This window comes from Ascaphus truei, chromosome 11, assembly GCF_040206685.1.
Source record: "Ascaphus truei isolate aAscTru1 chromosome 11, aAscTru1.hap1, whole genome shotgun sequence".
Taxonomy (NCBI): Eukaryota; Metazoa; Chordata; class Amphibia; order Anura; family Ascaphidae; genus Ascaphus; species Ascaphus truei.
This window is the reverse complement of record NC_134493.1, coordinates 55,798,620-55,819,054: the sequence shown is the minus strand read 5'-3', so window position 1 is coordinate 55,819,054 and position 20,435 is coordinate 55,798,620. Positions and strand designations below refer to the sequence as shown.

The 20,435-nt window shown below is 50.8% G+C and overlaps 1 protein-coding gene across 1 annotated transcript; it reads right to left on the bottom strand.

The window, feature by feature from the left end:
* RABEP2 (rabaptin, RAB GTPase binding effector protein 2) lies at window positions 1-11,812 on the bottom strand. Its single transcript, XM_075566458.1, has 11 exons — window positions 11,491-11,812; window positions 8,719-8,993; window positions 8,282-8,398; window positions 7,989-8,087; window positions 7,225-7,362; window positions 7,001-7,139; window positions 6,794-6,805; window positions 6,395-6,450; window positions 3,297-3,395; window positions 3,086-3,202; window positions 1-1,972 (listed from the first exon to the last, which is right to left on the bottom strand). Exons 1-11 carry the CDS (start codon window positions 11,651-11,653, stop codon window positions 1,871-1,873), a joined length of 1,317 nt encoding a protein of 438 aa, XP_075422573.1. The 5' UTR covers window positions 11,654-11,812; the 3' UTR covers window positions 1-1,870.
* Between the last annotated feature and the right edge of the window lie 8,623 nt (window positions 11,813-20,435).

Sequence of the window (20,435 nt, the reverse complement as noted above, 5' to 3'; positions counted from 1 at the left end):
TTAGGTTTTGTAAATGATATATTTAATACAAATGTAAGTCAGTTAGTCAAGTAATAGTTAGTAAAAGATGTGCACGGAGCTTCCCCGAGATACAGCTTGGTGGGTTTGTCTCTCAGTGGACACCAAGTTCTCTGCTCCTCACCAGGGACGCCAATGTGGTGGGAGATGCGGGGGGAACAACTTCTGTGATGGGCAAGCGGGGGCCCTTCCTGAGCCGGACCCAAAAATGGTGAGATACACAGCAATCGAGCCTTACATCTCCAGTGCTCGACACGAGAACCCCCGTTTCATGCTCCACAACCACGTTAAGTAGAGACTGTAGTTCTGGGCCCCGGGAGAACTCCTCACCGTTACAGTATCTCATAATCGCACTACTGACACCAAGCTTTAGGTCTCCAGTGGTCTCCAGAGGTCACCCGAGGTCTCCAGTGTTACCGCCTCACAGGCTTCTCACCAAGCTCCAAGCACCACAGTGTTACCGCCTCACAGGCTTCTTACCAAGCTCCAAGCACCGCAGTGTTACCGCCTCACAGGCTTCTCACCAAGCTCCAAGCACCGCAGTGTTACCGCCTCACTGGCTTCTCACCAAGCACCGCAGTGTTACCGCCTCACAGGCTTCTTACCAAGCTCCAAGCACCGCAGTGTTACCGCCTCACAGGCTTCTCACCAAGCTCCAAGCACCGCAGTGTTACCGCCTCACTGGCTTCTCACCAAGCACCACAGTGTTACCGCCTCACAGGCTTCGCACCAGCTCTAACCACCGCAGTGTTACCACCTGACAGGCTTCTTACAAAGCTCTAACCACCGCAGTGTTACCGCCTCACTGGCTTCTCACTGAGCTCTAAGCACGCAGTGCTACCGCCTCACAGGCTTCTTACCAAGCTCTAACCACCACAGTGCTACCGCCTCACAGGCTTCTTACCAAGCACTGCAGTGTTACCGCCTCAAAGGCTTCTTACCAAGCTCCAAGCACCGCAGTGTTACAGCCTCACTGGCTTCTCACCAAGCTCCAAGCACCGCAGTGTTACCGCCTCACAGGCTTCTCACCAAGCTCCAAGCACCGCAGTTTTACCGCCTCACAGGCTTCTCACAAAGCACCGCAGTGTTACCGCCTCACAGGCTTCTTACCAAGCACTGCAGTGTTACCGCCTCACTGGCTTCTCACCAAGCTCCAAGCACCGCAGTGTTACCGCCTCACAGGCTTCTCACAAAGCACCGCAGTGTTACTGCCTCACAGGCTTCTCACCAAGCTCTAACCACTGCAGTGTTACCACCTCACTGGCTTCTTACCAAGCACCGCAGTGTTACCGCCTCACAGGCTTCTCACCAAGCACCGCAGTGTTACCGCCTCACAGGCTTCTCACCAAGCACCGCAGTGTTACCGCCTCACAGGCTTCTCACCAAGCACCGCAGTGTTACCGCCTCACAGGCTTCTCACCAAGCACTGCAGTGTTACCGCCTCACTCGCTCTTACCAAGCTCTAACCACCGCAGTGTTACCGCCTCGTAGGCTTCTCACCAAGCTCTAACCACTGCAGTGTTACAGCCTCACAGGATTCTCACCAAGCTCCAAGCACCGCAGTGTTACAGCCTCACTGGCTTCTCACCAAGCACTGCAGTGTTACAGCCTCACTGGCTTCTCACCAAGCTCTAAGCACCGCAGTGTTACAGCCTCACTCAATCCCACTTCAAACACCAGCTCTGAAGTCTCCACCCAATGAGATATTTGTCAGCACCTCTGTTTTTGATCATTCAATATTAATAAAAAGTTATACATATGGTAGGCTATATACATTATACATGATATACATAGTGGTTGGATCTCAGTAGTGTCTCTGTAGTCTTGAGGTCTCCTCTGTGACCTCTGACAATTAGGTGTCCTTCAGCTGGCTGACATCTTTAAGTCGAGTCCCCTCCAGAATATCCTGCACCTGCTTCAGGGATCCAGCTTGTCGAATCCTCTCCAGGCTGACCTGTAACAGAGGCAGTGGACATTGGTGCATTGAACAGCCTACCAGCATAGGTGGTAGAGGCAAAAGCAGTAATGGAATTCAAAAACTACCCCGGAGGAGATAAATGGAGAGCTGAATAGGGGAAATAATATTTTACAATACCAAAGAAAATAGGTAGGTGGGCCATAGGGCAGATATCCAAAACGTAAGCCGCCAAACGTTAGAGGTGCTAAGCTCTGTACCCTTCAGCTGCCCAGCCCGAGATGTGCCAGGTTCTTTATCCTTAAACCCACCCCAAATGTACAGGTGTAAGGTGCCAGGCTCTGTATCCCTATACTATCCATCCATAGAGGTGACAAGCTGTGTATCCTTTAACTGTCCTGTCAGAGGTAGGTTTTGAACCCCTTAGCCATCTAGTCATAGTGGTGACAGGCTATGTATCCCTATTCTGTCCAGCCCGAGAGGTGACAGGTTCTGTATCCCTATTCTGTCCAGCTCGAGAGGTGACAGGTTCTGTATCCCTATTCTGTCCAGCCCGAGAGGTGACAGGTTCTGTATCCCTATTCTGTCCAGCCCGAGAGGTGACAGGTTCTGTATCCCTATTCTGTCCAGCCCGAGAGGTGACAGGTTCTGTATCCCTATTCTGTCCAGCCCGAGAGGTGACAGATTCTGTATCGTTAAGACATCCATCCCTAGGCGGCAGGCTGTATATTCTTTAGCTCTACAGCAATACAGGCGACAAGGCTCTGCATCCCTAAAAGTGCCAGACTCTCGCTTTTCGGTCATCAAGAATACGTTTGCGAGTGTGCGCTCATGTTACTCGCAACCACATAGAAAATTAAATGTTACACCAGATGCTCTCAAGGGAAGCTTCCTACGAGGGGCCCCATATGTAGTATTGTTGAGCAGAATAAGGCAGGGCACTGAAAGTTGCAAAGAAAATGTAGAAGATTTATTTCAGTCACATAGTGATACATATCGTCCACCCGACGCGTTTCGCTCCCTTGCTGGGATCGTCAGCAAGGATAAGTGAGAGGCTTCTCACTTCATTCTCTTTGCAACTTTGAGGGCCCACTCCACTTAACTTTAGTTCTCCACAGAAAATAAAAGTGCTAGAGGCGAGCGTCCCTTTACCTGGAGTGCCTGGGACAGCCGCACAAAGTCCCTCTGCACCTCCTCGCTGGTCCCCAGCTCTGTCTGCAGCCTGACAACTTTACTCTTCTCCTCACTCAGAGCGTCTTGGAGCCAAGTCTAGGAAGAGGGGATGGGATTAACATGAAGGGTCGTGATAATTCACTACAGGAAGCATAGCACGGTCGTGGAATCACTCCAGGGTATGAAGTACCTTGTCCAATCTCTCCTCCTGCACAAGTTTCTCCTGGTCGCTGAGAGACTCCCAGAGCTTCTGAACTTGACCCTCCGATTCCTGCAGCTGCAACTCTGACTGTGGGGAGAGGGGGAGAGGGAGAGGGAGAGAGAAAAAGATGTGGAGGAGGAAAAGAGAATGCGAGAAGGGAGGAAAAGGAGAAAGCGGAGAGCACACGTGGTAAAGAAAAGGAGAGAAGGGGTGGGAGGGGGAAAAAGGAGAGCGGGAAAGGAGGGAGAAGAGAATGGAAGAAGCAGACAGACAAATGGAGATGGCAAAGGGAGAGAGGGAAATAATGGAGGAAGAGAAAAGATAACAGAAAAATGGGGGAGAGGGTGAGGGGGTGTTGGAGAGAGGGAAATTAGAATAATCACAGGCAGTGTTAGGACCTGTACTGGTCATGCCGTGACGTGGCTGCATACTGGTCATGCCGTGACGTGGCTGCATACTGGTCATGCCGTGACGTGGCTGCATACTGGTCATGCCGTGACGTGGCTGCATACTGGTCATGCCGTGCCGTGGCTGCATACTGGTCATGCCGTGACGAGGCTGCATACAAGTCATGCCGTGACGTGGCTGCATACTGGTCATGCCGTGACGTGGCTGCATACTGGTCATGCCGTGCCGTGGCTGCATACTGGTCATGCCGTGCCGTGGCTGCATACTGGTCATGCCGTGACGTGCCTGCATACTGGTCATGCCGTGCCGTGGCTGCATACTGGTCATGCCGTGACGTGGCTGCATACTGGTCATGCCGTGACGTGGCTGCATACTGGTCAGGCCGTGACGTGGCTGCATACTGGTCATGCCGTGACGAGGCTGCATACTGGTCATGCCGTGCCGTGGCTGCATATTGGTTATGCCGTGCCGTGGCTGCATACTGGTCATGCCGTGGCTGCATACTGGTCAGGCCGTGCCGTGGCTGCATACTAGTCATGCCGTGCCGTGGCTGCATACTGGTCATGCCGTGCCGTGGCTGCATACTGGTCATGCCGTGACGTGGCTGCATACTGGTCATGCCGTGGCTGCATACTGGTCATGCCGTGACGTGGCTGCATACTGGTCAGGCCGTGACGTGGCTGCATACTGGTCAGGCCGTGCCGTGGCAGCATACTGGTCAGGCCATGCCGTGCCGTGGCTGCATACTGGTCATGCCGTGCCGTGGCTGCATACTGGTCATGCCGTGACGAGGCTGCATACAAGTCATGCCGTGACGTGGCTGCATACTGGTAATGCCGTGACGTGGCTGCATACTGGTCATGCCGTGCCGTGGCTGCATACTGGTCATGCCGTGCCGTGGCTGCATACTGGTCATGCCGTGACGTGCCTGCATACTGGTCATGCCGTGACGTGGCTGCATACTGGTCATGCCGTGACGTGGCTGCATACTGGTCATGCCGTGACGTGGCTGCATACTGGTCATGCCGTGACGTGGCTGCATACTGGTCAGGCCGTGACGTGGCTGCATACTGGTCATGCCGTGACGAGGCTGCATACTGGTCATGCCGTGCCGTGGCTGCATACTGGTCATGCCGTGCCGTGGCTGCATACTGGTCATGCCGTGGCTGCATACTGGTCAGGCCGTGCCGTGGCTGCATACTAGTCATGCCGTGCCGTGGCTGCATACTGGTCATGCCGTGCCGTGGCTGCATACTGGTCATGCCGTGACGTGGCTGCATACTGGTCATGCCGTGGCTGCATACTGGTCATGCCGTGACGTGGCTGCATACTGGTCAGGCCGTGACGTGGCTGCATACTGGTCAGGCCGTGCCGTGGCAGCATACTGGTCAGGCCATGACGTGACGTGGCTGCATACTAGTCATGCCGTGACGTGGCTGCATACTGGTCAGGCCATGACGTGACGTGGCTGCATACTAGTCATGCCGTGACGTGGCTGCATACTGGTCATGCCGTGACGTGGCTGCATACTGGTCAGGCCGTGACGTGGCTGCATACTGGTCAGGCCGTGCCGTGCCGGCATACTGGTCAGGCCATGCCGTAGCTGCATACTGGTCATGCCGTGACGTGGCTGCATACTGGTCAGGCCGTGACGTGGCTGCATACTGGTCAGGCCGTGACGTGGCTGCATACTGGTCATGCCATGACGTGGCTGCATACTGGTCAGGCCGTGACGTGGCTGCATACTGGTCATGCCGTGACGTGGCTGTATATTGGTCATGCCGTGACGTGGCTGCATACTGGTCATGCCGTGACGTGGCTGCATACTGGTCATGCCGTGACGTGGCTGCATACTGGTCAGGCCGTGACGTGGCTGCATACTGGTCAGGCCGTGGCGTGGCTGCATACTGGTCATGCCGTGACGTGGCTGCATACTGGTCATGCCGTGACGTGGCTGCATACTGGTCAGGCCGTGGCGTGGCTGCAGGCTTATAACGCTTTGGCCAAAGGGTTTTTTTTGTTTTTTTTCCAACTTCAAATTTTTTATTGAATTTTTTCATATCAAACAAAACATCGCGTATTCAGAAATTGCAAACGTGGAACAAAAAACACTCATCAAAATTGTAACATGTTATCTGTTTGTAAACAAACAAAAAACAAAATACAAACAAAACAAAAAAATATGCGATGGGGAATAACAGGTGTGGAATCTCTCCCTCTGTTATTTTAATATTACTCCTACAGGAGCTCTCTCCAATTCTCGTGTGAATCACTAACATCCTTATTATTTTTCTATTTCTTATATTTCTTATTTCATCCTCGAAGGCCTGTCTAGTCTTATTAAAAAAGTGACCTATAGCTCATTCTTATCCATATTCTTACCCATATTTCAAACGAGAACGCATTTATCTCCATCATTGCCAGATTGTGGTTCTCTCTAGTCCTGGGATATCTTGGCCAAAGGGTTTAACTAAATGCCCCTTACTCACGAGAATACTAACATTGAAGTGTGTAACTATGCATTGTGTCACATTGGAGTCAGCATTGGGTATTTTTGTCTTTTGTGGTAGTGAAAGGGAGACGAAAAGAGACGAGAGCAAAATTTATAAAGACAAGAGGTTCACCCTGTTTATCCAAACCATTTCATTCTGCTGAGACTCCAGTACACGCGCCCTCACCTGCCTCCTGTCCTGCTGGGTCCTCTCCATCTCCGTTCTCACGCTAGAGAGAGTCGCTGCAGGGAGACAAAATACACGAGCAAATCAGGGCGACATCACACAGGTAACCCCCACAGGTAACCCCCACAGGTAACCCACACAGGTAACCCACACAGGTAACCCACACAGGTAACCCACACAGGTAACCCATACAGAAAATATTCACAGGCAGAGTGGGAGACACAGCGGGAGCGACAGTGCTGCAGAGAAGCCGTCACCGCTTATGGAGTACACAGGTGGTGTCAAGAGTGGGATCAGGCTACAATATTGTACACACACACACACACACACACGGCAGAGTAACAAACCAGAGGCACATCGTATTAGAGATGTCCTATTGTACAAGCAGGGATCACTTACCTTCCATGATCTCTGGGATCCCAGGATGACAAGATGTGGTGAGGAAGGAAGAGAGAGAGAGAGAGAGAACAGCAAGTTACTGTTGTGAGCCGACAAGAGGCCACGCAAGCTTTAACTAAAAAAAGAGGCAGTTCTGAGGGGGCACCAAAAGCACTTGATAAATATTTGGGGGGGTGTGGGTGGGGGGGGTGCGCGCGCACGGCTCACCCATCTCTTCCGTGTGCGCTTCCCTCTCTCTCCTGAGTTGCTCCTCCAGGTCTCGCTTGGCTCCCAGCTCTGTGTTCAGCTCCTCCTGCAGCGCCACAATCTCTATACACAACCTCTCCTGCCTGTGCTGTGCTTCTCTCTGCGGCGGGGAGACAAGCAACCATTCGCTAAACAGACGGAAGCTCCTACAGTGCCCCGCAGTGCATGCTGGGAGTTCTGCGTACCCGCGGGGAGGTGGGATCCGCGGCCGGCCTCTGCTCCCCGGGGGCGGCGTCACAGCTCAGCGACCTCAGCTTTTCGTTCTCGTCATTCAGGTATTTCACCTCTTCGCACAAGCGACTGAAAGAGGCCGTCAGAGCCGACTGCGCAAGAGAGGGGAGAGAAGGGAGGAGGGGAAAGAAAGACGAGGAAGAGAAGAGAGTGAAGGGAAAAGAAAGAGAAGAGAGAGAGAAGGAGGAAGGAATGAGAGGGGGAGAGGGGAGTGAAGTGAGGAGGGGAAAGAAAGAGAAGAGAGAGAGAAGGAGGAAGGAATCAGAGGGGGAGAGGGGAGTGAAGTGAGGAGGGGAAAGAAAGACGAGGAAGAGAAAGAGGAGAGAAAGGAGGAGGGGATAGAAAGACGAGGAAGAGAAGAAAGAGAGGAGAGGGGAGTGAAAGACAGGAAGAGGGAGAAGAAAAGGGCATCAGAATTTACAAATACGCCATGGGACCTGTGTGACTGGTGTCTCCCACAGACTGGTCACGGTGCGGTGTTTGGTACCGTGCCGTCCTACCAGCTGTGTGTCCCAGGGCTGCAATGTGCTACATTTGTCCCACCATGTCACATGCAGGCCTATCCGGGGTTCGATGTGAGGTGCCGGGTGCCACCGTGATGCTCTGGGTATTACAGTGAGGTGACTGGCGTCACCGTGATGTGCCAGCTGTCACCCGGACGTAGTGGGTGTCGCCGTGATGTAGTGGGTGTTACTATGAGGTGCTGGCACTGCCTCACCATTTGCCGTGTTGTCTTCTGCTGAGTGTCACACATGGTTCTCTGCAGGTTCTGTAGAAGTTGCTCCGAGTTCTTGATCTGATCCAGCAACAGCAAAATCTGTAGGGACAAAGAGACAGCACTAATTTAAAGGGAATATATATATGTGTGTGTGTGTGTACATACACACACACACACACACACACACATGTACTTTTGTGTGTGTGGATAGATACAAATATGAGAGAGATAGAGAGACAGACAGCACACAAACATATGTCCCATGCTGAGCGCATCGGACACATCTGGCTCACCTGGTTGGCACAGTCCTCGGAGCTGCCTCTCAGCGCCTCCTGCAGAGCCGCCTTCTGCTCCGTCACTCTGTCCAGCTGCTCACTGCTGCTCTGCAGAGCTATCTTCTGCTGCGAAAGCTACGATGGGGCGAGCGGGGCGAGAAGACAGAAACACCACTACATTTTACACCATTACAAGGAAATATTAGGGTGCACCCATATAATATAATACCACGCGATGCAATATAACATGCAGAGTAATACAATACCACGCGGTGCGATATAACAACATGCAGAGTAATATAATACCACGCGGTGCGATATATCATGCAGAGTAATATAATACCACGCGTGCGATATAACAACATGCAGAGCGATAGGACATCGAATAACATGCAGAGCTTACAATCTAAGCCCCTTCACTGCTGCGTTAGTCATGTGAACAGCGCCCCAGTTACCTCCTTGTCAGACAGAAGCTGGTACCCAGCTGGGGGGATGTAGATGCACTCGGGTACCAGTGTTGCCGTGGAAACCAAGGATGCCGTGTCATCCTGATCCGACATCAGTCGCTCTCCGGGAAAGGAGGAGATGGAGACGCAGTCATAGGCGCAGGAAAATGAATCGGCCGAGAGGTCCGGGTCATCCAAAGGCTCCTCTGGGCAGTAAGCGGGAGGCACATCGTGGGGCAGAGACATGAAGAAATCAGGGGAAGCAGCAGCTGCTCCTGGCTCCCCTACAGAAAAGGAAAACAATGTAACCCCTCCAGATAAAGATAGAGGCCACACAGAATAACAGCGACAGAATGTCCTCGGACCAGTGGGGCCCTGTTTAATGGCACTTAGTGCCCAGGTCCAAATATTTACACTACTTTAACAACCCCTACAAGCCATGCTGACTTGTTAGTGGGGCAATAACCCCAATGAATTAGGTCAGGTCCCCATTGACGTACCGCTGGCAGGGAAACCAAGAATGTTGTCTTCCCGTGCCGCGATCACGTGGTCGGCGCACACCAATGGAAGGGCAGATAAGCCCCGTCATGGCCGCGCCCCCCCCCACGCTCCCCTACAGACGCCGATCGCGGCTTTAAACTGTGCACGTGTCGCCAGGCGTGCGTGCTGCAGGTGAGACTGGGGCTGCAGCCTTCTCAATGCTTCACGTACGTTTTATGGCCCAGTTAGCATTAACCCAACGTCACATTAAGACTAAGGGGCCTATGCAGAGAGCAGCGGTAAGGGGAATAGCGGCAGTATTTGGAGAGAAATGCCTGTAGAAAGGCAGGAACTGGAGAGTTTTAAAAAAAGCGCCATTTTTTTTTTTTTTTTTTTTGAAATTTCGCCGCGCGGCTGGAGAGAACCTAAATCTCTCCAGTGATGAATACTGCCGTATTCAGAGAGGCGCGATCGCCATCTAGCGGCTGTTTTTGGCGCGATTTTTAACATTTTGCTTCTCAAAAAAAATTTGGCAAGAAGCTGGAGTTCGGCGGCCGGTGGGGGAGAAAAAAAAAAAACGCGTTTTTTTTTCAACAAGTTTCAACAGCGCTCATATCGCCGGTTGAAACTCTCCATATGCAGACAGGATTCTAAATGCAGTTTTCGGACCTTTCTGCATATCGAGAAAAAAACTCTCCATTAAAGCTACTTTTTTTTCCCCTCTCCAATTTTAAATAGCGCTGCTCTCTGCATGAGGCCCTACGGGGCTTATTTTGTATAAGCAGAACGGGCCTTTATGGGCCTGAAATTCCCTATTGGCTCCAATGGGGAATTTGGTAGAGAACATCCCTAAACCCCCTTGCCCTATACCACCTACCGCTTATCCTAGAGAGGGCTTAATGGCACTATAACCTTCTCCAGCGCAGAGAAGCAGACTCACAGAACATGGAATTAGAACCACGAGAAGGAACCCACAATACCACAAAATATCAGGAATCAGAAGAAAAAAAAAAGCCACAAATTGGCCACCGGAAAATGATTCATATAAATAGGTGATGTCTCGCTGGGATTCTGCGTAAAAAAGCAACGTTCAACGAGGCCTACGTACTAAGCGTCAAACGGACACACGGAAATCTCCAATGTAATTGCACTTGCGGGCGTACCAGCCTTTTAATCTCAATTTGCGCCTGAAATAAAAAATATATATATATTTTTTTACATTTAAATATTTGACATGCGTCAAAATAACCCGAAAAGGTCTATTATATTGTTAGCGCAGAATTAAGTTGCTATGAATGAAACGAAAATGGCCTTGATGTTTCATTACGTAGGTTACCGAAGTGCGTTATTTTCCCAGCATCATCATTATAAATAAATCACACTGCTCGTTTCTATTTACTAATAGCAACGCTAGCTTTAAACACAGAATACACAGCATCCGGTTTTAACTGCATCAACATGCCGCATTGTGCGAGACGTCATTTTAAAAACCCCAATTATGCGTCATACGAAGTCATAAAGAGCTTTGTATGCCGGGCACTCGTTTTACGGAGGTTTGTACTAGTTTGGAGCACTAAAATTCAAATATGATCTTGGTACAAAGGCCAGGGGTGGCCAACCCCAGTCCTCAGGGGCCCCCAACAACTCTGGTTTTCAGGATACCCCTGCTTCAGCGTAGAAGCAGCCGTCAAAGACTGAGCCACCTGTGCTGAAGGTATCCCTAATACCCAACCTGTTGGTGGCCCTTGAGGACTTGAGTTGGCCGATTGGCCGGCCCCACTCCGGCCCCCCTCCCCCCCCCCCCCCGTGGCTTTAATATGATCAGCTTCAATAAGCGAAATAAAAAAACAAAGAAGAATATCTGCGTGAAGATAAAAGTATTTAAATATAACTGAAATATAACTGAACACATTACAAATTAAAAATAAACAAAAGCATACACCACCCCCGCCCCAAGTTTAACACGAATAATGCAAATATAACCCGCATGTGCAGCGAGATACGTTCAAACGGAAACGCTGCACCGAAATCGCATTAAATAATAGTATAAGAGCAATTAAATGAATAATAAATTGCATTAAATAAACAGTATAAGAGCATTTAAATGAATAATAACTTGCATTAAACAGCAGCTCCAAACATTTAAACCAAACACACATTTATATGAACAATAGACATATTGCATTAAATAACAGCTAAAAATAAACACAATAATAAAATTGCACTAAAGCATACAAAATTAAATAAATAAAAGTGCATGAAAGTAATGGGAAATGTGTCAGTTAAAGTAGTAATATGAACCTGGGAGTATCCTGTGCCTTTGCTTTATTCCCCCTCTGTTCCTTTTCTTTTCTCCCTTGCCTGTTGTACCCTCTTCTTTCTCTTTATTTCTCTCTCTCTCTTTTCCGATCTCTTCCCAAACTTTTCTCTCTCTTTCAATCCCAGCAAAAAAATAAATCTGCATCCGCAATGGGGACACGTTTCCGCATCCGTTCGGCAATTTCCGCCACCACTCGGCAATCTCCGCCGACGCTCGGCTTGTTCCGTCTCTGATCCCTCGCACCGGCCGTTCGGCAGTTTCCGCCAGCACTCGGCTCACTCGCGCTGCCCTTGCAACAGCTGCTCGCCTGTGTCACGTGTGTGGCTACAAGCATCTTGTGACAAGTTATCAGAATCTACTCTGAGCTTCGTGATCCATTGTCATAGCAAACTAGCACAAGCAATTAACCCTTCCACTGCCCAACGATCTTGTAACTATTATTGAATATATAATTATATATATATATATATATATATATATATATATATATATATATATATATATATATATATATATATATAAATAAAAAATAAATATATAATATATATATATATATATATATATATATATATATATATATATATATATATATATATATATATATATATCTCTCATACTAATGATGTATAAATAGATACGTCCTCCAACTACGTATACGTTTTTAGCAGGGACGCTACATGTTTTTTTTAGTGTGTGGTAAACTGCAGGGGTCTGGAATATGTCCCCCCTTATTTGCCTCGGACTAACACCTGATGCTGAGGTGGGGGCCAGGGTCCGTCTCTATGTCAGAGGGTGCGCAAACCTTTGTTGCTGCGCCCTCCTGGCTGCTCGCTCCCCACCCCTTACCTTAGTGCGGCGTCAAAAGGCCGCGGGTCATGTGACGTCACATCACATGGCTGGCGGCGTAATTTGATACGGCGTTGCCATGGCGACGCGTCCTGCGGCGGAATCTCGGTAAGTTGAGTGCAAGAGGCCTCGCGCGGTCCCTAAATGCCTTGGGGAAGAGCGCGGGGCCTCTGTAACCGCCGTGCCCCCCCCCCCAAAGAAATCTCAGGCCCCCCCAGTTTGCGCACGCCTGCTCTATGTGATGTGCCACACCGGGCATTAGGTCAGACAACGGGAGACAGACTACAGTAAGATTTATAGTATAACCGTATGTATGAAGTATGTAGCAATGGGCACTCTTGTACCTTATGATCCTTCACAGGCAGTGTTAGGACCTGCATACTGGTCAGGCCGTGACGTGGCTGCATACTGGTCATGCCGTGACGTGGCTGCATACTGGTCATGCCGTGACGTGGCTGCATACTGGTCATGCCGTGACGTGGCTGCATACTGGTCATGCCGTGACGTGGCTGCATACTGGTCATGCCGTGACGTGGCTGCATACTGGTCAGGCCGTGACGTGGCTGCATACTGGTCAGGCCGTGACGTGGCTGCATACTGGTCATGCCGTGACGTGGCTGCATACTGGTCATGCCGTGACGTGGCTGCATACTGGTCAGGCCGTGACGTGGCTGCATACTGGTCAGGCCGTGACGTGGCTGCATACTGGTCAGGCCGTGACGTGGCTGCATACTGGTCAGGCCGTGACGTGGCTGCATACTGGTCATGCCGTGACGTGGCTGCATACTGGTCATGCCGTGACGTGGCTGCATACTGGTCATGCCGTGACGTGGCTGCATACTGGTCAGGCCGTGACGTGGCTGCATACTGGTCAGGCCGTGACGTGGCTGCATACTGGTCATGCCGTGACGTGGCTGCATACTGGTCATGCCGTGACGTGGCTGCATACTGGTCAGGCCGTGACGTGGCTGCATACTGGTCAGGCCGTGACGTGGCTGCATACTGGTCATGCCGTGACGTGGCTGCATACTGGTCATGCCGTGACGTGGCTGCATACTGGTCATACCGTGACGTGGCTGCATACTGGTCATACCGTGACGTGGCTGCATACTGGTCATGCCGTGACGTGGCTGCATACTGGTCATGCCGTGACGTGGCTGCATACTGGTCAGTCCGTGACGTGGCTGCATACTGGTCAGTCCGTGACGAGGCTGCATACTGGTCAGGCCGTGACATAGCTGCATACTGGTCAGTCCGTGCCGTGGCTGCATACTGGTCAGGCCGTGACATAGCTGCATACTGGTCATGCCGTGACGTGGCTGCATACTGGTCATGCCGTGACGTGGCTGCATACTGGTCAGGCCGTGACGTGGCTGCATACTGGTCAGGCCGTGACGTGGCTGCATACTGGTCAGGCCGTGACGTGGCTGCATACTGGTCAGGCCGTGACGTGGCTGCATACTGGTCATGCCGTGACGTGGCTGCATACTGGTCATGCTGTGACGTGGCTGCATACTGGTCATGCTGTGACGTGGCTGCATACTGGTCATGCTGTGACGTGGCTGCATACTGGTCATGCCGTGCCGTGGCTGCATACTGGTCATGCCGTGCCGTGGCTGCATACTGGTCATGCCGTGCCTTGGCTGCATACTGGTCATACCGTGACGTGGCTGCATACTGGTCAGGCCGTGACGTGGCTGCATACTGGTCATACCGTGACGTGGCTGCATACTGGTCATACCGTGACGTGGCTGCAAACTGGTCATACCGTGACGTGGCTGCATACTGGTCATACCGTGACGTGGCTGCATACTGGTCATGCCGTGACGTGGCTGCATACTGGTCATGCCGTGACGTGGCTGCATACTGGTCATGCCGTGACGTGGCTGCATACTGGTCATGCCGTGACGTGGCTGCATACTGGTCAGTCCGTGACGTGGCTGCATACTGGTCAGTCCGTGACGAGGCTGCATACTGGTCAGTCCGTGACGAGGCTGCATACTGGTCATGCCGTGACGTGGCTGCATACTGGTCAGGCCGTGACGTGGCTGCATACTGGTCATGCCGTAACGTGGCTGCATACTGGTCATGTCGTGACGTGGCTGCATACTGGTCATGCCGTGACGTGGCTGCATACTGGTCATGCCGTGACGTGGCTGCATACTGGTCATGCCGTGACGTGGCTGCATACTGGTCAGTCCGTGACGTGGCTGCATACTGGTCAGTCCGTGACGAGGCTGCATACTGGTCATGCCGTGACGTGGCTGCATACTGGTCAGGCCGTGACGTGGCTGCATACTGGTCATGTCGTGACGTGGCTGCATACTGGTCATGCCGTGACGTGGCTGCATACTGGTCATGCCGTGACGTGGCTGCATACTGGTCAGTCCGTGACGAGGCTGCATACTGGTCATGCCGTGACGTGGCTGCATACTGGTCAGGCCGTGACGTGGCTGCATACTGGTCAGTCCGTGACGAGGCTGCATACTGGTCATGCCGTGACGTGGCTGCATACTGGTCAGGCCGTGACGTGGCTGCATACTGGTCATGCCGTGACGAGGCTGCATACTGGTCAGGCCATGACGTGGCTGCATACTGGTCATGCCGTGACGTGGCTGCATACTGGTCAGGCCGTGACGTGGCTGCATACTGGTCAGGCCGTGACGTGGCTGCAGCTTATAACGCTTTGGCCAAAGGGTTTAACTAAATGACCCTTACTCATGAGATCACTAGTATTGAAGTATTTAGCTGTGTATTTTGTCACATTGGATGTAGCATTGGGCTGCCCTGTCTTTTGTTGTATACATTTGGCAGCGCTCAGTAGCGCTCCTTTTGACCCCCTTACATATATATGATGTGTTGGGTTCTGGGGTTAGCGCTTGCAGGGATTGTGTGCGCAATGACGTCACGCGGCTGCTTCACTCTCATTGGCTGAACCACCGCCAATGCTTGGCCGCCGCGCCAAAAGACAAAAATCTTGTCCTTTGGCAAAGGCGGTCGCGCATTGCGCCTTGTGCACACACACACGCCGACTGAGGCCTGCCCCACAGAGGGCTGCACCTTGTGTGCGACACGCACACCGTAGCGCGCACAGCCACTGGGGATGAAGCCATATAACCTCTCCCTATAACTCCTCCTATTACCCCATATAACCTCCCCCTATAACTCCTCCTATTGCTCCATATAACCGCTCCCTATAACTCCTCCTATTACCCCATATAACCGCTCCCTGTAACTCCTCCTATTACCCCATATAACCGCTCCCTATAACTCCTCCTATTACCCCATATAACCCCTCCCTATAACTCCTCCTATTACCCCATATAACCGCTCCCTGTAACTCCTCCTATTACCCCATATTACCCCTCCCTATAACTCCTCCTATTACCCCATATAACCCCTCCCTATAACTCCTCCTATTACCCCATATAATCGCTCCCTATAACTCCTCCTGTTGATTCTCCCCACATCACAAGCTGACACACACTGACGTGAAACACTCACGTTTCTGTTACAGTACCTTAGTAATTATACACTTCGGCTTCTTACTCCATCTGCTCCCCAGCTGCCTTCTCTGTGCTGGAGAAGACCAGCTTCTATTCAGTGGCTTTGATCTGCACTCCAGTGCGAGGATAAGGGCATTTGTTAATACACAATTGCCTTGGTATACAGGCAGACACCTTAATAATCAGCCTCATAAACACATCCTATAACCAGCGGAGCAAACAGGATGCAGCCGCTGCAGGAGGAGTTAGGAGGAAACCACTTCACGCTCCGTGACCCCTCCCTGGGTATCACTCAGGGGTTATACAGGAGCGGGGTCGGTTCCCTCCTGTGCCGAGTGTGTGTATGAAGAGCAATGTAAACGTACGGGAAGGCCCCGCTTCTCGGCGATCCGCTGATACGGCAGTACCAAGAAGGGGGCCGCCATGTCTGCGCATGCGCAGAACGGGGAAGACAGGGGTCGCGCATGCGCAGAATGGGCGGTTGACGAGTGTGCGCATGCGCAGAACACAGGTTGCACGCGCCGAACGGAGGCTACGCATGCGCAGGGGGGGGGGGGATTGCCGGTTTGCGCATGTGCACACGCCGAAAATGGCTGGTTCCGCTTTCCGGCGATTTTCGCTTTGTGGCGGGCCCTTAGAACGGAACTCACCGCATGCCAAGGGGCCCTCCTGTATGTGCAATGTGTTGTACTAAAATGTATCATATAGGGTCCTGTAACTCTCATCCAGACCCTAACCACCTGTATCCTGCCGACGCCAGTAACTCAATCACCAGTCAGACTGGAAACCCCTCATGGTCTCTCTCCAGATGCTCTCAATCCCAGCCCTAGTCTGTCTCTCATTCTCCATCTCTGTCCTCACACTCCCTCAATCCCAGCCCTAGTCTGTCTCTCACTCTCCATCTCTGTCCTCACACTCCCTCAATCCCTGACCTACGTCTCAATCTGACTCTCTCACTCTCCATCTCTGTCTTCACTCTCTCTCTCTTCATCCCTGCCCTTGCTCTCTCTTTCTCCCCATCACTGCTGTTGCTTGTTATCACTCTCTCCATCCCTGCCCTCGCTCTCTCTATCCCTGCACGCTCTCTCAATCCCTGCCCTTGCTGTCTCTTTTTCACTCTCTCGATCTCTGCCCTTGCTCTCTCTCTCCATCCCTGCCCTCTCTGTCTCTCACTTTCTCCATCCCTGCCCTCTCTGTCTCTCTGTCCATCCCTGCCCTCTCTGTCTCTCTGTCCATTCCTGCACCTCTCTGTCTCTCACTCTCCCCATCCCTGCCCTCGCTGTCCCTCACTCTCTCCATCCCTGCCCTCTCTGTCTCTCACTCTCTCCATCCCTGCCCTCTCTGTCTCTCACTCTCCCCATCCCTGCCCTCTCTGTCTCTCACTCTCTCCATCCCTGCCCACGTTGTCTTTCTCTGCTATCTCCTCTGTTTCTCTCCCTCTGTCTGTCTATGTCCCCTGTCCCCTCCCTCCTATTGCTCTCTCTTGCTGCCTCTCTCACTTCTGTTTTTAAGTTATTTTGACAAGAACTTCAAACCCATTGAAGGAAATCCTCATTCACAAATACCCCACAAACTCACACGCAGAAGACAACCCTGTCTGTCCTACAGTATTTCTGTGATGTGTGAGCACAGAGAGAATAAACTCACGGGAAAGGGTCTCGTTAAATAGCTCAGTGATTCCAACTTCTCTACATTACTCCGATCTCGTCTTAGGGGGATAGATCTGTTTTATAAACCTTCATAACTCGCACGCCCGTAATCACACACTTATTGGTGTGCAGAGGGGGGAGGGTTACTTGCATGACATTAACAATTCCCCCCAAATAACTTTGCTAAACACCGGCTCGCCTTGAGACGTGTCAACTCTATTTAGTGCCAGAGTGGCAGGTGATGCGTTAGAGTCTCTGGCACTGAAGGGGTTAACCCAGACCCTCCTATTCCAGCCCTGCATCTCCCTTTGTCCCTAGTCTTCCTGTGACTGTCCCCTCTCGCTCTGACAGGGATCTACCACTTCTCACTGTCCCGTTTTCTCTTTCTCACTGTCCCTCTCGTCCGCCCGCATGTGGATATTCAAGGCCAGGAGCGGCCAACTCCAGTCCTCAACGGGCCACTGTGCTGAAACAGGGATATCCTTAAAACCTGACCTGTTGGTGGCCCTTGAGGACTGGAGTTGGCCTCCCTTGCTCTTGCGTTTGCTCTGTATAGTTGCTCTTGGGACTGGATCTTTGCAGGGATGTCTGGTTTCTTCCATTGTAGGGCTATCGTGCATCTAGTCGCCGTCTCTATGTTCAAGATTAGTTTATTTATGTGTCGATCAAGGTCCGGAGAGGGCTTGTTTAGTAGACCCGACCAGGGGTTTAATCTCCACGTGAAACCTACTACTTGTTGAACCAACCTGTGCACTTTGCCCAGAGTAGGACTACCTTAGGGCACGACCACCACATATGTAGGAAATCCACCCGATGCCCACATGCCCTAGGGCAGATGGGGGAGGTCCCGGTGAACATCCTCGAGAGCCTCCTCGGGTTAAGTACCATCGTATAAGACCTTATAAGCATTTTCTTTGATTGTTGTACAGATAGAAATTTTTGAAGCGGCCTCGAAGATGTCCTCACATTCCTCTGGGTCCAACACCCCATCAAGGTCCGATTCCCACTCGTGTATAAACTTGCTAGTCTCCTGTGTGCAGTGAGAAAAATAGATGAGTAAAACAGGGACGTTGTCTTTGACTGGTTAGAGGAGTTGAGACAAAACTCCTCAAACATTGTAAGGCTAGGACTGGCGGGAGGGCGCGCAAAACCTTTCAACTGAAAGTAGCAAAAGATTTGTCCACTGCCCAGGTCATGCTCAGCAGATAGAGACTCAAACGATTTAGGCCCATTGCTTGTTATTAAATCTCTCAACCTAACCAGACCTCTAGATACCCATTCCTAGAAAGTGTGCACCTTATGGCCCAGCAGGAACTCCGGATTGTGGAACAGTGGGTGGCTGGGACTCTTCTCTGACCTGGTCCCATATTTTGAGGGAGTGTTGTATTGGTGGAATGGGGGTCTTACATTTTTCTCTTACTACTTTGGGGATACCAGAGCACCAAATTAATTTCATTTGGATGTAAGAGAATCGCCTCCAATTCCACCCATCTCCTAAATTTGGAGTCAGTGTTCCACACCACCAACTGTCCTAGCTGTGCTGCTCTATAGTATGAGTATATACATGGAAGACCACCAGTCTCCTTCGGCATACTGAATACTTAGAATAGTTCTACTAACTCTAGGGTTTCCCCCCCCCCCCCCCCCTCCAAATAAATGTAGTAATATGGGATTACAGATCTTCAATTGTTCCGCGTAGAACTGAGATTGGGAAGGTTTGAAACAGATTTAGTATCCTTGGTAGGAGATTCATTTTCACCAAGTGAATTCGTCCTATCCAAGATATATTGTCTGCAGCCCATTGGGACAGGTTGCCCTTAATTTTCTGCAGTAAGGGGGAGGGGGGAGGGCGTAGTTATATTTATATAGATCTTCATATTTGTTAGTTAAAAAGATCCCAAGGTATTTTATTATTTGTTTGTCCCACTTGAACCCAAAATTAAAGATATCAATTTGGTGTCTGTATAAGATAAATTTCTGTTCAAGGCTTCTGATTTGCCACTGATTATTTTGAAACCAGATAGTTTACTAAAAATGGATAGCTCATTGAACAGGTTAGGTAGGGAGGTGAGGTGTCTGGTTAAGGAGAGTAAAATGTCATCTGCGTACAGTGAGATTTTGAATATGTGGGTCCCCACTTGTATACCCCCCATGTTGGGGTTGTCTTGGATGTAAGAGACCAGAGGTTACAGAGAGAGGGCAAATAGGAGAGGGGACAGGGGGCATCCCTGTCTAGTTCTGCTCTTAAATGGGAAGAGTTCAGACACTGAGACCAAGCATAGTACTCTTGCTGATGGGCAGGTATATAGGGCTAGGATTGCCCGGAGAAAGCACCACTTATGCCAAATTTTCTGAGTGTTTCTGTCATATAGCCACAGTCCACTCTGACAAACTCTTTTTCAGGGTTAAGGGACAATAATAGAGATTTCAGCTGTGTTTGTTTGGCCACTGCAATGATGTCAATTTCTCTTCTAGTATTATCAGCGGCCTGGGATGAATCCCACTTGATCAGAATGGATCATAGTTTGGGGTATGGGTTCTCCTTCCACGAATGAATTATATAGCTTAGAAAGTTGAAGGGCCAGTTGATTAGCACATTTTTTGTAATAAATGTTGGCAACACCACTTGTATTGTGTATATGTCATCATCATCATCAATCATCAGTCCTTGTCTGTCCACTGTTGGATAAAGGCCTCCCCAATGATCTCTCAGGTACTGTGGTTGCAGCCTCTCTTCTCCACGTTGCTCCAAAAGATTTCCTGACTCCATCTTACTTTCGGTCGTCGTCTTGGTCCTTTGTTGATCCTAGGGCTATAAGCACGTACAAATAAATCCATAAACACACCTAGTGTATTGGTAATATGGTCTGATGGATATATATAAATAACACGCGGTATGGTGCCTCGTCCGGAGCGGTGGTCGGA